General features: G+C 47.7%; 1 protein-coding gene and 1 non-coding gene across 10 annotated transcripts in view; both read left to right on the forward strand.

Moving 5' to 3' along the window:
* IRAK2 (interleukin 1 receptor associated kinase 2) overlaps positions 1-15,029 on the forward strand; it is an 82,947-nt gene that overhangs the window by 43,961 nt on the left and 23,957 nt on the right. For 4 of the 9 annotated variants that reach the window (XM_005547799.5, XM_074032962.1, XM_074032959.1 and 1 more), the window contains 6 exons: positions 338-441; positions 3,661-3,855; positions 3,938-4,002; positions 8,311-8,425; positions 11,333-11,442; positions 14,190-14,385. In XM_005547799.5, coding sequence (XP_005547856.3) covers positions 338-441; positions 3,661-3,855; positions 3,938-4,002; positions 8,311-8,425; positions 11,333-11,442; positions 14,190-14,385 — 785 coding nt within the window. Of the gene's footprint in view, positions 1-304; positions 442-3,660; positions 3,856-3,937; positions 4,003-8,310; positions 8,426-11,332; positions 11,443-14,189; positions 14,386-15,029 lie in introns of all 9 variants that reach the window. The other 5 variants (XM_065538981.2, XM_015446262.4, XM_074032958.1 and 2 more) reach the window with 3 other exon arrangements.
* Positions 8,589-8,696, forward strand: LOC123572004 (U6 spliceosomal RNA). Its single transcript, XR_006696358.2, has one exon. It is a non-coding gene; the product is annotated as a U6 spliceosomal RNA (small nuclear RNA).

Raw genomic sequence — 15,029 nt, forward strand, 5'->3', positions numbered from 1 at the left:
AGTGCAGGGCCTATAAGTCAAACAGATTTCTGTCTGAATTTTGGCTCTACCGTCTACTGGCTGGGTGGTCCTGAGCACTGCATCTACCTCCGGTGCCTTTGTGTCTCCACTTGTCAACTGGGATGATAAATAGGCCCCAGGTCGTAGGGGAGTCAGAGGCTTATCCTGAGGTGATGCTTGAGGAGTGTGTTGGCCAGCACATGGTGGGTGTCAGGAAGTGGCAGCAACAAGCGTTTGGGGAGTGAACAGGAGACTGGCATGGTTGGAGGACTAGACCAGGATCCCTCCTGTCTTCCTCCCCCAGGCTGCATCCTGACCCGCAATCCCTCCTTTCCAGGGTCCTCTCCAGCCAGAGCCCACCAACAGGCCTTTCTCCAGCCTCCTGAAGAAGATGCCCCTCATTCCTTGAGAACCAACCTCCCCACTTCTTCTGATTCAAAGGTAAATCCACCCCTCGGCTGCAGCCCCCAAGCCATGTCTCCCAGCATGTAGTTCCCTCTCTAAAATGCAATTTCTCTACCCCTTAAGACCAATTTAAGGGTGGGGAGGAGAAGGGAAATTGCCATCAAATTACCCCAAGCTTCTAAGACTGTAAGTAGAGGAGGTCAATAATAGGTGGGGAGAGGGAGGGAGGGCACTTCAGTGAGTACACTTCTTGTTTTTTAATTTATTATTATTTTTGAGACGGAGTCTCACTGTGCCACCCAGGCTGGAGTGCAGTGGCACGATCTCGGGTCACTGCAACCTCCACTTCCCGGGTTCAAGTGATTCTCCTGCCTCAGCCTCCCAAGTAGCTGGGATTACAGGTGCATGTCACCACGCTCAGCTAATTTTTTGTATTTTAATTTTTTGTATTTTTAGTAGAGAAGGGGGTCTCACCATGTTGGCCAGGCTGGTCTCGAACTCCTGACCTCAGGTGATCCACCCGCCTCAGCCTCCCAAAGTGCTTGGATTACAGATGTGAGCCACCACACCTAGCCATTATTTTATTTTATTTTTGATCTGTGGTCCCAGCCACTTGGGAGGCTGAGGCGGGAGGATGGCTTCAGCCCAGGAGGCAGAAGTTGCAGTGAGCCATGATCCTCCCACCACACTCTACCCTAGGTGACAGAGTGAGACCTTGTCTCAAAAAAAAAAAAAAAAAAAAAATTATGACCATATTGGTATAAAGATAAATAAAATCCAAGCTGGATTAAAAATGAGGACATTTCTTTGACTCTAAAAGTTCATTTATTTTTTTCTGATTTTAAAATAAATTAAAATGTTTTGATGGCTCCTAAAAGTGTTGTGAGTCTGAGACCCTTTGCATCCAGTGCCTGGGGGAGAAGCCAGCTTTGCATGAGTGTGGTTAATGAAGCTCTTCCATGTCCCAGGTGTGGTGTCACATGCCTGTAGTCCTGGCTACTCGGGAGGCTGAGGTGGGAGGATCATTTGAGCCAAGGAGTTGGAGACCAGCCTAGGCAACATAGGGAGGCCCCATCTCTAAATTAATAAATAGATCAGTCTTCTGTGAAGGATAATACCAACACTTTGGGAGGTTTGGGAGGTTGGGATGGGAGGATCACTTGAGCCCAGGAGTTTGAGACCAACCTGGGCAACAGTGTGAGATCCTGTCTCTACAAAAAAGTTTTTTTTTTTTTTTTTTTTTTTTTTTTTTTTTTTTGAGGAATCTTACTTTGTCACCCAAGCTGGAGTGCAGTGGCATGATCTTGGTCACTGCAACCTCTGCCTCCCAGGTTCAAGCTATTCTCCTGCCTCAGCCTCCCGAGTAGCTGGGATTACATGCACATGCCAGCATGTTTGGCTAATTTTTTTGTATTTTTAGTGGAGACAGGGTTTTGCCATGTTGGCCAGGCTGGTCGTGAACTCCTGGCCTCATGTGATTCGCCCACCTCAGCATCCCAAAGTGCTGGGATTACAGGCATGAGCCACCGTGCCCGGCCAAAAAGTTATTTTGAGACAGTCTCCCTCTGTTGCCCAGGCTGTCTCGGCTCACTGAAACCTCTGGTTCCCCAGTTTAAGCGATTCTCCTGCTTCAGCCTCCCGAGTATCTGGGATTATAGGTGTGTGCCACCATGCCTGGCTAATTCTTGTATTTTTAATAGAGAACAGGGTTTCACCATGTTGCCCAGGCTGGTCTTGAACTCAGATGATCTGCCTGCCTTTGCCTCCCACAATGGCGAGATTACAAGCGTGAACCACTGTGCCTGGACTCTACAAAAAGTTAAAAAATTAGCCAGGTGTGGTGGCACACACCTGTAGTCCCAGCTACCTGGGGGCGCTGAGATGAAAGGATTCCTTGAGCCTGGGAAGTTGAGGCTGCGGTGAGCTGACATCATGTCACTGCACTCCAGCCTTGGTGTCAAAGTGAGACCCTGTCTCAAAAAGAAATCAAAACTATGTGTGTGGCGTGATACCAGTTTTGTTAAATAAATCCTAATATATCTAATAGGCTGGAAATACACCAACTTTAATAGCAGTTAAATGGATAATGGGGTTATGGATACTAATTTTCAAAAACTGTTAAGAGCATATGCAACTTTAAAAAATTTAAATTTAGGCCGGGCACGGTGGCTCGTGCCTGTAATCCCAGCACTTTGGGAGGTGGAGTTGGGCGGATAACGAGGTCAGGAGATGGAGACCATCCTGGCTAAGATGGTGAAACCCCATCTCTACTAGAAAAAATAGAAAAAATTAGCCGGACGTGGTGGCGGGCACCTGTAGTCCCAGCTACTCGGGAGGCTGAGGCAGGAGAATGGCTTGAACCCCGGAGGCGGAGCTTGCAGTGAGCCGAGGTTGCACCACTGCACTCTAGCCTGAGCGACAGTGCAAGACTCTGTCTCAAAAAAAAATTTTTTTTTTAAATTTCCGTACATCTGTTTTAAAGAGAGAAGTTATTAAAAAGGGAAGCAGAACTTCTCTTTATAGGCTTATGTACACATGCAGTCTCTGGAATTCTGTTTGGAGCAGGCTTGTCTTGCTTGCCCATGGGTCGTGTGCAGCCCAGGATGGCTTTGAAGGTGGCCCAACACAAATTCGTAAAGTTTCTTAAAACATTATGAGTTTTTTTTGCAATTTTTTTTTTAAAGCTCATCAGCTATCATTAGTATTAGCGTATTTTATGTGTGGCCCAGGACAATTCTTCCAGCATGGTCTAGGCAAACCAACAATTGGACACCCCTGGTTTGGTTATAGGAACCTGTATCCCACTTCCCAGGAGTCTGGAACCCCATTATCCATGCTGTGTATTGGACCAAGGGTGCTGAGCTCGGCCGCTGACCAGCTGTGTGACCTCACTTCAGCTGTTTTATTTCCTCAGTGCTCACTTTTGTAAACTGAATTAAAGGAAACATCAACCATGTGCCAGGAATACTCACATCTTAGTCTTCAAAATTACTCTTCAGGGTACTACTGTTACCTTCATTTTTGCTGATGGAAAAAATTGAGGCTCAGAGAGGTTAAGTAGCTCACCCAAGGTCACAGAGCAAGATACAGATGGAGCTGGGATTTGAGCTTGGGTCTCTCCATGTCCTTTTTACAGTTTCCGTTGGATAAGATGATCCCCTCCACCCCTTCAGCTCTGTTGTTCCAAGGTCCCTTGAGGTAGCAGAGGAAACGAGATTCCATAGTAATCTCCATCTCTTCTCTCTGGGTGTCCAGGACTACAGCACCTCCATTCCTAAGCAGGAAAAACTTTTGAGCTTGGCTGGAGACAGCCTTTTCTGGAGTGAGGCAGATGTGGTCCAGGCAACTGATGACTTCAATCAAAACCACAAAATCAGCCAGGGGACCTTTGCTGATGTCTACCGAGGGCACAGGCACGGGACGCCATTCGTCTTCAAGAAGCTCAGAGAGGTGAGTGCTTCTTGGTTTCTAGTTGGGGTGGAGGCTGCAGGGGTGGGGCGGGATCTTCACGCTCTGATTTCTTTCTCCGCAGACAGCCTGTTCAAGTCCAGGATCAATTGAAAGATTCTTCCAGGCAGAGCTGCAGATTTGTCTTAGGTAAGCCTCCCCTTTGGAAAATCCTGTGTTTAATAATGATGATGGCTAACCTTTATATAGTGCTTCCTGTGTGCCAGGCATGTCATTTAGTCCTTACAAGAACCCTATAAATGTAGCTGCTATTATCACATTATTTTACAGATGGGTAAATTGAGGCACAGAGGGGTTAAATGTCTCATCCAAGGTCACACAGCTAATGAGCGGCAGAGCCAGGATTTGGATCTACCTGGTTTGGCTCCAGAGTCCATTCTTCTCCTGTGTAGCAATTCCATGTCTAGATTAGAATTATAAAGGAACCTTGGCTTACTCCAACTCCTTCCTTCCACATGGGAATAAATCTGCTTCTCTCCTTTTTTTTTCTTTCTTTCTTTATTTTTTATTTATTTATTTATTTTTTTGAGACAGAGTCTTTCTCTGTCTCCCAGGCTGGAGTGCAGTGGTGTGATCTCGGCTCACTGCAACCTCTGCTACCAGGTTCAGGTGACTCTCGAGCCTTAACCTCCCGAGTAGCTGAGATTATAGGCGTGCACCACCACGCCCGGCTAATTTTTGTATTTTTAGTAGAGACGGGGTTTCGCCATGTTGGCCAGGATGGTCTCAAACTTCTGATCTCAAGTGATCTTTCCTCTCTGGTCTCCTAAAGTGCTGGGATTACAAGTGTGAACCACCGTGCCAGGCTTTATTTTTCTTTTTTAAGAGATAGGGTCTTGCTCTATTGCCTAGGCTAGAATGGCCTTGGAATGATCGTAGATCACTGCAGCTTTGAACTCCTGGGCTTGTGATCCTCCCACCTCAGCCTCTGAGAAGCTGGGACTATAGGTGTGCACCCAGTTCATTTTTTTCTTTTTCTTTTTCTTTTTTTTTTTGTAGAGATGGGGTCTTGCTATGTTGACCAGGCTGGTGAGCTCAAATGATCCTCCTGCCTCGACCTCCCAAAATGCTGGGATTGTAGGTGTGAGCCACTGTGCCCAGCCATGTGTGTGCTTTTTTTTTAAAAAAATTATTTTTCATCTGAAACACTTGTGCCTTATATTGTAGGGTATTTTAAGAAATAAAGAAAATTGAGTATCTGTTCATTCTGGAACCAGTGTTAAAAAATAAAGAAAATTAGCCGGGCGCAGTGGCTCATGCCTGTAATCACAGCACTTTGGGAGGCTGAGGCAGGCGGATCACCTGAGGTCAGGAGTTCGAGACCAGCCTGACCAACATGGAGAAACCCTGTCTCTACCAAAAGTACAAAATTAGCCGGGCGTGGTGGTGGGCGTCTGTAATCCCAGCTACTAGGGAGGCCGAGACAGGAGAATTGCTTGAACCTGGACCTGGAAGGCGGAGGTTGTGGTGAGCCGAGATCACGCCATTGCACTCCAGCCTGGGCAACAAGAGCGAAACTCCATCTCAAAAAATAAATAAATAAATAAAATTAAAAAAAAAAAAAAAGAAAATTGGCCGGGCGCGGTGGCTCAAGCCTGTAATCCCAGCACTTTGGGAGGCCGAGACGGGCAGATCACTAGGTCAGGAGATCGAGACCATCCTGGCTAACACGGTGAAACCCTGTCTCTACTAAAAAATACAAAAAAACGCCGGGTGCGGTGGCTCAAGCCTGTAATCCCAGCACTTTGGGAGGCCGAGGCGGGCGGATCACAAGGTCAGGAGATCGAGACCACAGTGAAACCCCGTCTCTACTAAAAATACAAAAAATTAGCCAGGCGCGGTGGCGGGCGCCTGTAGTCCTAGCTACTCAGGAGGCTGAGGCAGGAGAATGGCGTGAACCCAGGAGGCGGAGCTTGCAGTGAGCCGAGATCGCGCCATTGCACTCCAGCCTGGGCAACAGCGTGAGACTCCGTCTCAAAAAAAAAAAAAAAAACTTAGCTGGGTGTGGTGGTGGACACCTGTTATCCCAGCTACTTGGGAGGCTGAGGCAGGAGAATTGCTTGAACCTGGGAGGTGGAAGTTGCAGTGAGCTGAGATTGCACCACTGCACTCCAGCCTGGGTGACAGAACAAGACTCAGTCTTGGAAAAAAATAAAAAAAAAAAAAAAAAAAAAAAAAAGAAAATTGACCAGGTATGGTGGTTCATACCTGTAATCCCAGAACTTTGATGCCGAGGCAAGAGGATTGCTTGAGCCAAGGAGTTTGAGACCAGCTTGGGCAACATAGCTATACCCTGTCTCAACTGAAAAAAAAATATATATAAAAATATTTTTTTGGCTGGGCATGGTGGCTCACACCTATAATACCAGCACTTTGGGAGGCTGAGGTGAGTGGGTCACTTAAGCCCAGGAGTTCGAGATCAGCCTGGGCAACATGGCAAAACCCCATCTCTACAAAAAATACAAAAATTAGCTGGGTGTGGTGGTGCATGCCTGCAGTCCCAGCTACTCGGGAGGCTGAGGTGGGAGGATCACTTGAGCCCAGGAGGCAGAGTTACAGTGAGACGAGATTACGACACTACATTCCAGCCTGGGCAACAAAGTGAGTCTCTGTCTCAAAAATAAATAAAGGCCGGGCATGGTGGCTCACACCTGTAATGCCAGCACTTTGGGAGGCCGAGGTGGGCAGATCAGTTGAGGTCAGTTTGAGACCAGCCTGGCCAACATGGCAAAACCTCATGTCTATCATACAAACATCAGCCTGGCGTGTAGGCACGCACCTGTAGTCCCAGCTACTCAGGAGGCTGAGGAATGAGAATCACTTGAGCCCAGGAAGTGGAGGTTTGAAGGTTGCAGTGATCCCAGATTGCACTACTGCACTCCAGCCTGGGCAACAGAGTGAGACTCTGTCTCAAAAAAAAATTTTTTTTAAATTAATTAATTATTTAAATAGTAAAAATTTAAACATAAAGAAAATTATAAATAAGAAAACAGAAACTATTTTTCACAGCACCTATAGATAAGCACTACTGTTTTAATATTTTGATATATTTCCTTTTTTAATTGTTAAAACTTTTTTTGTAGAGACAGGATCTCGCTATGTTGCCCAGGCTGGTTTTGAACTCCCTGGCTCAAGTGATCCTCCTGCTTTGGCCTCTGAAGTGTTGGGATTTTAGATGTGAGCCATTGTGCCGGGCCCATATTTCGATATGTTTTCTTTAATACTTTCTCTATACATACATGTATATGAATACTCATATGTGTACATACACACACACACATAGATACACACACACACATCTAATAAAAACTAGAAGTATGATTCCCTTTCCACTTTGGCTTAGTGCTTTCACGGAGTCGGCAGTCACTCCTTCATTCATCGATTTAGAAAATGTGAGTAGCCAAGCCCTTTTCTAGGCTCTAGGGAGTGTAGGCCAGAAGCATACAGAGCCCCTGCCTTGGGAAAGTTTATGGTCCAGTGGGGAGACATGTAAATAACTCTAATGAGTACGCAAAAGCGAGTAATAGGTTGGCTTGCGGGAAGCAGAGAAGGGTGGAGAGATACGGCAGGAGGCCATTTACAATGGTCTTGGGAGGTTGAATCAGAGCCTAACCCAATCCAAGTGACCCAAGGCAGAGGAGAGGGGAATGAAGGGACATTTTAAAAGTTATTTGTGGCAGTGAATGGTGACTGATTTGATATGGGAGATAAGAAGGTTTCTAGGAAACTGGGTGGGTGGTGATGTGCCTTTCTGGGATAATAAATATGGGTGAAAAAACAGGTTTGGGACTTGTTGAGGCTAGGATGATGTTGACCTGAGCATCAGGATGCAAGCTGACGTTCAGGTCTGGAGCTTAGGATGGTGCTGGCGATAAGAGATTTGGGAATGTTCCCTATAGCAATGGGAGGTTCTTGGAGGAGCAACATGCTAAACAAGATAAGGAGTCCAGCTGGCAGAAAGAGGAAGGCAAAGGAGGGGGGTCTTAGTGAAAAGGGCCAGGACAGGGTGGTGAGAGACGTAGGAGGAGAGTCAGGAGGGAATGGTGACTGAGAACCAGCAGAAGAGGATTTCAGGAAAGAACCCCAGTCCTAGAGTCAGGCAGATGTGGGATCTGGTCCTGGCTTTACTGCTTGCTAGTTTCTGACCTTGGGCAAGTCCCTTAAACTCTCAGTCTCTGTTTCTGGAGATGGGGCAGTTGAGGTGTCATGTGCTGCAGAGCAGTAAAGCAGGGTGAGGACTGCCACACTCCTTGAAGGCAAGTAGTTTTCATCTTTCCACTTGGGCCAGGCCCTTAGGGGTCAGAGCATGTGGCACCAGTAACCTGGGAGGTTACTGGTGGCGTTGGAGGAGGAGAGGGCAGAAGAGGGGTGGGACATGAGGAAGTAGATCATTCTTTCCGTCTGACTCCTCACCCCTGCACTGATGCCCGATTCCAGATGCTGCCACCCCAATGTCTTACCTGTGCTGGGCTTCTGTGCTGCAAGACAGTTTCACAGCTTCATCTACCCCTACATGGCAAATGGTTCCCTACAGGACAGACTGCAGGGTCAGGTAAGGGACTGGGTCATGGTCAGAGAATGGGACCAGGCTGCACCCCACCGTGGGGTCAAGGGTTAAGGACTTACAGAAATTCAGAGGGGAGAGGGGCCATCTAGGTGAGACCAGGGAGACTTCAAGGAGAGAAGTGGGGCCAGGATACATAAAATCTGGTTAAGTGCTCACTTTGGCAGCATGGGTACCAAAATTGGAATGATACAGAGAAGATCAGCATGGCTCCTGAATGAGGATGACAAAATATGAAAAAGAAAAAGCACAAAAAGATCTGATTAAACATCTTCAGGAAAATATCTATAAAAAAATTTGATGAGAGGCATTTCATTCAAATCAAGAGCATGACAAAAGTATCTCACAGAACGAACTTCGTTCATTGTGGTTCCGGAGGTGTTAGCCAATGCAGTAGGACAAGAAAAAGAATTAAGAGGTAAAGAGTATGGAAAAGTAGAGGTGAATTTTTGTTATAAAATGTTCTTCTAATATATACCTATTTGCTTGTGTGTTTATGGAATATCTCTGGAAAGATACACAAGAAGCTGGTTCACTGGCTACTGCTAGGGAGGAGAACTAGGTGATTGGGGCCCAGAATAAGAAGCAAACTTACTATTAGAGTATTACATCATGTGAAGGTAATCCTTAATAAAAATTACAGTGTTTTAAAACAGGCCTCTGCTGGCTGGGCGCGGTGGCTCAAGCCTGTAATCCCAGCACTTTGGGAGGCTGAGACGGGCGGATCACGAGGTCAGGAGATCGAGACCATCCTGGCTAACACGGTGAAACCCCGTCTCTACTAAAAAATACAAAAAACTAGCCGGGCGAGGTGGCGGGCGCCTGTAGTCCCAGCTACTTGGGAGGCTGAGGCAGGAGAATGGCGGAAACCCGGGAGGCGGAGCTTGCAGTGAGCCGAGATCGCGCCACTGCACTCCAGCCTGGGTGACAGAGCCAGACTCCGTCTCAAAAAAAAAAAAAAAAAACAAACAAAAAAAAAAACAGGCCTCTGCTTATCGTATCCTCAAATAGAGGGGAAAGAGTTATTCCATAACAGAATTATTGCTTCCCATGGCAGAGACCAGACAAAGCAGTTATTCATGGCATACTAATGATCATTAGCTTTTCTGGGCACTCACTGTGTGCAGGTTGCTTTGATAAGGGTTTTACACAGGTCATCTCCTCCAGGCCGTGCCACAGCCAAAGCACTTTCTTCTCCCATTTTTCAAAAGAGGAATCTCTGACACATAGAGACAAAGTGAGTTGCCCAAAGGAACATAGGAGACAAGTGTCAGGCCAGAGCTTACATTGGGTTTGTCTGGCTCTAGGTTTCAGAGTTTTTTAGAAGAAATTAGCAGGGGTTGTCCAGGCCAGTTCTTAGTGGATGTGGGTCCTGCTCCAGGGCTTCCAAAATAAGTGATGAGGCTGGGCACAGTGGCTCACTCTTGTAATCCCAGCACTTTGGGAAGCTGAGGCAGGTGGATCACTTGAGGTCAGAAGTTTGAGACCAGCCTGACCAATATGGTGAAACCCTGTCTCTACTAAAAATATAAGAATTAGTCAGGCATAGTGGCATGTGCCTGTGGTACCAGCTACTCAGGAGGCTGAGACAGGAGAATCACTTGAACCCGGGAGGCAGAGGTTGCAATGAGCTGAGATTGTGCCACTGCACTCCAGCCTGGGTGACAAAGTGAGACTCTGTCTCAAAAAAAAAAAAAAAAAAAAAAGTGATGATTTAGCCTGGGAGAGTCAGTCTTAGAACAACAGTGGGAGCAAATGAGCGTTAGCCCTGGTGAAGTTTCCCCTAATACAGATAAAATCAGCGTAAGGCCCAGGTGCTTGGCTCTCACACACAAGCTCCCTAGCTCTTCTCCCAACCAGCCTCTTTCCGAGAGAAATTCCAGAGCAGCCACTATAATAGACATGATGAAAATAACCGCTGATTGAGCACCTACTGTGTGGCAGGTGCTATGCTAGGGGCATACCATATATTTCCTTGAATCCTTACAGCAACCCTAAAACATAGGGATTAACATTTCCATTTTATACCCAAGGAAACTGAAGCTCAGAGACATTAAGTGTCTTTTTCCAAAATTACATAGCTAGTGCTTGTCTGAACTGGGAGTTACCTCTAGATCTGTCGGATGTCAAAACCCATAGTATAGGGTGAGGCACATGGCTCATGCCTGTAATCTCAGCACTTTGGGAGAGCGAGGTGGGTGGATCACTTGAGCCCAGGAATTCGAGACCAGCGTGGCCAACATGGCCACATTTCCTGTATTCACGAAAAATACAAAAATTAGCTGGGAGTGGTGGCACGTGCCTGTGATCCCAGCTACTTGGGAGTCTGAGGCGGGAGAGTCACTTGAACCTGGGATTTCAAGGCTACAGTGAGCTATGATGCTGCATTCCAGTCTGGGTGACAGAGCAACACCCTGTCTCAAAACAAGCAAACAAACAAACAAAAACAATGAAAAACTCGCAGTATCATGCTGAGCCCTCTGGCAGAGGACATGAAGGGCAGGAGGAGGGTCAGGAGCCGGGGACCCTGCCACCAGGACTTTGTTTTTTTTTTTTTGAGACAGAGTCTCGCTTTGTTGCCAGGCTGGAGTACAGTGGCACAATCTCGGCTCACTGCAAGCTCCGCCTCCTGGATTCACGTCATTCTCCTGCCTCAGCCTCCCAAGTAGTTCGGACTACAGGCACCCGCCACCATGCCCAGATAATTTTTTGTATTTTTAGTAGAGATGGGGTTTTACTGTGTTAGCCAGGATGGTCTCAATCTCCTGACCTCGTGATCCGCCCGCCTCGGCCTCCCAAAGTGCTGGGATTACAGGTGTGAGCCCCTGCGCCCGGCCACCATCAAGACTTAGAAAGGTACATTGTGACTGTTTGTCCTGTTTTTCTTTCTCTTAGGGTGGCTCCGACCCCCTCCCCTGGCCCCAGCGTGTCAGCATCTGCTCAGGGCTGCTCTGTGCCGTCGAGTACCTGCATGGTCTGGAGATCATCCACAGCAACGTCAAGAGGTGAGAGAGGTGGGCTGGACCTTGCTGGGGCCTGGGCTGCAAGGGTAGAACTGGCACCTATTCCTGGCTCACCTCACCCCTGCCACTCACTCCTGTCCTCTTTGTTTTTCTCTTCCCACCTCCTCTCCTCTGCCCTCCCCTGGATGTCTTTTTCTCTGTTATGCCCTCAAAAATCAGTGTTTCCGGGCTGTGCTCTGAGTCTAATTGCTCTCAGCATGAATTCCCTACCTGTCACATTTGTCTTTCGGAGCTGCTGTTTTTCCAACAAGCCCTCCACACCTTGCTGCATCTCACCGTCCACTCAGCAGCTGGCCTGGACCCCATCCTTGAACTTTGGGCCATGTCTGCCAACCCCCTGGGATTTCGAGCTCCTCGTTCAGTGTCTTCTCTGAGACCTGTGCCTTCCTTGTGTAGCTGTTGGTGTTAGCATCTTGTCTGGAAGGCTCCTGCAGCTTAGGCCTGCATCCCTGCATCTCAGTGCCATGCACACGAGAGGGAGAGGTCCCTATCTAGGGATGGTTAGGATAGGGAGGGATTCCAAAGATACCAGAAAATTTGGCAGAACTGGCTTCATAGACACAGAACTCATATTTCTCCAAAGTTCTGTTTCCATTTGACTTGTGGAAGTCCTTTCCTCTTTTCTCTCCCCGAATTTTTTTTTGTTTTTTGAGACGGAGTTTCACTCTTGTCACCCAGTCTGGAGTGCAGTGGTGCAATCTCAGCTCACTGCAACCTCTACCTCCCTGGTTCAAGTGATTCTCCTGCCTTAGCCTCCTGAGTAGCTGGGATTACAGGTGCTCGCCACCACACCGAGGTAATTTTTGTATTTTTAGTAGATAGGCTTTTACCCTATTGGCCAGGCTGGTCTTGAACTACTGACTTCAGGTGATCTACCCGCCTTGGTCTCCCAAAGTGCTGGGATTACAGGTGTGAGCCACCACCCCCAGCCCTCTGCCCCAATTTTTATTTAATTGCAACAATAATTGTAATAGCAGTCAAGGAAATGCAAGGGTGAGAGAGGTCACCACTGACCTACCCCGTGACTCATCAGCTGGCCTCTAGGTTTTGTTTCTTTTTTCAGTTCCTGCCCACACAAATCCTTAGTCTGTAGGTTGCACCTAGGTACCAATTCACATCCTGTTCTTTACCCCTTCATTTAAATATAGTAAACATTTCACTACATTGTATACCATCATGTTTTTTAGTATCTTGTTAATCTTCCCCTGAAGGAATTTGCCCATAATTTACTTAACCACTCCTTGCACACATGATAAAAACTTTTTTTTTTTTTTTGGCCGGGTGCAGTGGCTCGTGCCTGTAATCCCAGCACTTTGGGCAGCTGAGGCAGGCAGATCACGAGGTCAGGAGATCAAGACCATCCTGGCTAACATGGTGAAACACTGTCTCTACTAAAAATACAAAAAAAAAAAAAAAGACAGAGTCTCAGGTTCATGCCCTTCTCCTGCCTCAGCCTACCGAGTAGCTGGGACGACAGGCACCTGCCACCACTCCCGGCTAATTTTCTGTATTTTTAGTAGAGATGGGGTTTCACCGTGTTAGCCAGGATGGTCTCGATCTCCTGACCTCGTGATCCGCCCACCTTGGCCTCCCAAAGTGCTGGGATTACAGGCATGAGCCACCGTGCCTGGCCAAAAAAAAATTTTTTTTGAAACAGGGTCTTGCTCTTTTGCCCAGGCTGGAGTACAGTGGTGCAATCTCTGCTCACCGCAGCTTCCCATCTCAGCCTCCCAAGTAGCTGGGACTACAGGCATGCACCACCATGCCCAGCTAAATTTGTTTTAGTGGAGATGAGGTCTTGCCATGCTGCCCACGCTGGTCTCAAACTCCTGGGCTCAGGTGATCCTCCTGTCTCGGCCTCACGAAGTATTGGGATTATAGGCACAAGTCACTACACCTGGCCTGCACTAAATATCGGTACACATGTGGCTTAGCTTTTTCCCATTTTGGAGTATGTTCTCAGTGTTTGCTCCTGTGGGTTAGATGACTGGGTCAAATGATTTTTTTTTTTTTTTTTTTGAGACAGTGTGTCACTCTGTTGCCCAGGCTGGAGTGCACCTCTGCCTCCTGGGTTCAAGCGATTCTCCTGCCTCAGCCTCCTGAGTAGCTGGGACTACAGGCGCCCACCACCACACCTGGCTAATTTTTGTATTTTTGGTAGAGATGGAGTTTCAGCATGTTGGCCAGGCTGGTCTTGAACTCCTGACCTCAGGTGATCTGCCCATCTCTGCCTCCCAAAGTGCTGGGATTATAGGCGTGAGCCACTGTGCCTGGCTAAGAGGGATTTTTTTTTTTTTTAACATGATCTGGGGCAGGTTTAGTCACAAAGGATGCTGGCCACTTAGACCTGAGTCAGCCATGCCAGAGCTGGGGGTTGGAACAGTTGTGGAAGAGACCGAGTCTGCACAACCTATAGGCTTGGCAAGCTGAGGCTGATCAGGGTTGGCGTCTGTGGGAATTAGGGAGGCTGCACTTCTTTGGCCACATTCCTGGGGCAGCAAGACTAATTCTGAACTCCATCTCCATTTGCTGGAGGGAGTATGCTCCTGATGTCCTCTCTTCCCCAGTCAGGGCTGCCTCAGAAGCTCCATGCTGAGGGTCTTTAGAGACCTCAACTTGCAGGAGCCGATGTTGCTCTGCCACTATATTGTCTCCCCAAAGGGTCTCCATGGCAACCTGTTGTTATCCAGCTCAAAATGAGAAGGTTCTCTCCCCTTTCGTTTCCACAGCTCTAATGTCTTGCTGGACCAAAATCTCACCCCCAAGCTTGCTCACCCAATGGCTCACCTGTGTCCTGTCAACAAAAGGTCAAAATACACCGTGATGAAGACTCACCTGTTCCAGGCGTCAGTTGCGTATCTGCCAGAGGATTTCATCCGGGTGGGGCAGCTGACGAAGCGAGTGGACATCTTCAGCTGTGGAATAGTAAGAGCGTCCTTCTCTGCTTAGACTGGGGCCCGCCCTGATTTGTCCTTCCCACAGCTCCTTTGTAATCACAGGATACGGTAGAGGCACACAGACGGGTTCCATCAAAGTTCAGCAGGGGCTGTCAAACCGTGGCCCACAGGCCACTCTGGCCTGTGGCCTATTTTGTGTGGTCTGTGAGCTAAGAGTAGTTCTACATTTATAAAGGATTATATTTTTAAACCAAAGAATATGTGATAGAGACTGAACATGCCCCACAAAAGCTCACATATTTACTGTGTGGCCTGTTACAGAAGAAATTTGCCAGCCCTTGAAGGAAAACCGCTCATGAGTATCCAGGTTCTAGTAGGCTCCAGATATCCTCTCCTGACTTCCCTATTCCCATCAGCCATCCACCTGTCCATCCAATTGTCTATTTGTCCTTATTTGTTCATCGCTGTCCGATCATCCATCCACTCTTTAGCTGCCCATCCATTCAGCGACCGTTGACCCACCCAGCATCCCATCCTGCCACCACCACCATCCTTGTCTGCCATTGTGTTGTGCCAGGCACTAGGAATATGAATGTAACGAAAACACAGCCCTCCCCTCAGGAGCTCATGGTCTGCGTGTAGCAGTCTACAGAGTATATTTCTGTAGAACTC

Source organism: Macaca fascicularis, chromosome 2, assembly GCF_037993035.2.
Source record: "Macaca fascicularis isolate 582-1 chromosome 2, T2T-MFA8v1.1".
NCBI classification, from domain to species: Eukaryota; Metazoa; Chordata; class Mammalia; order Primates; family Cercopithecidae; genus Macaca; species Macaca fascicularis.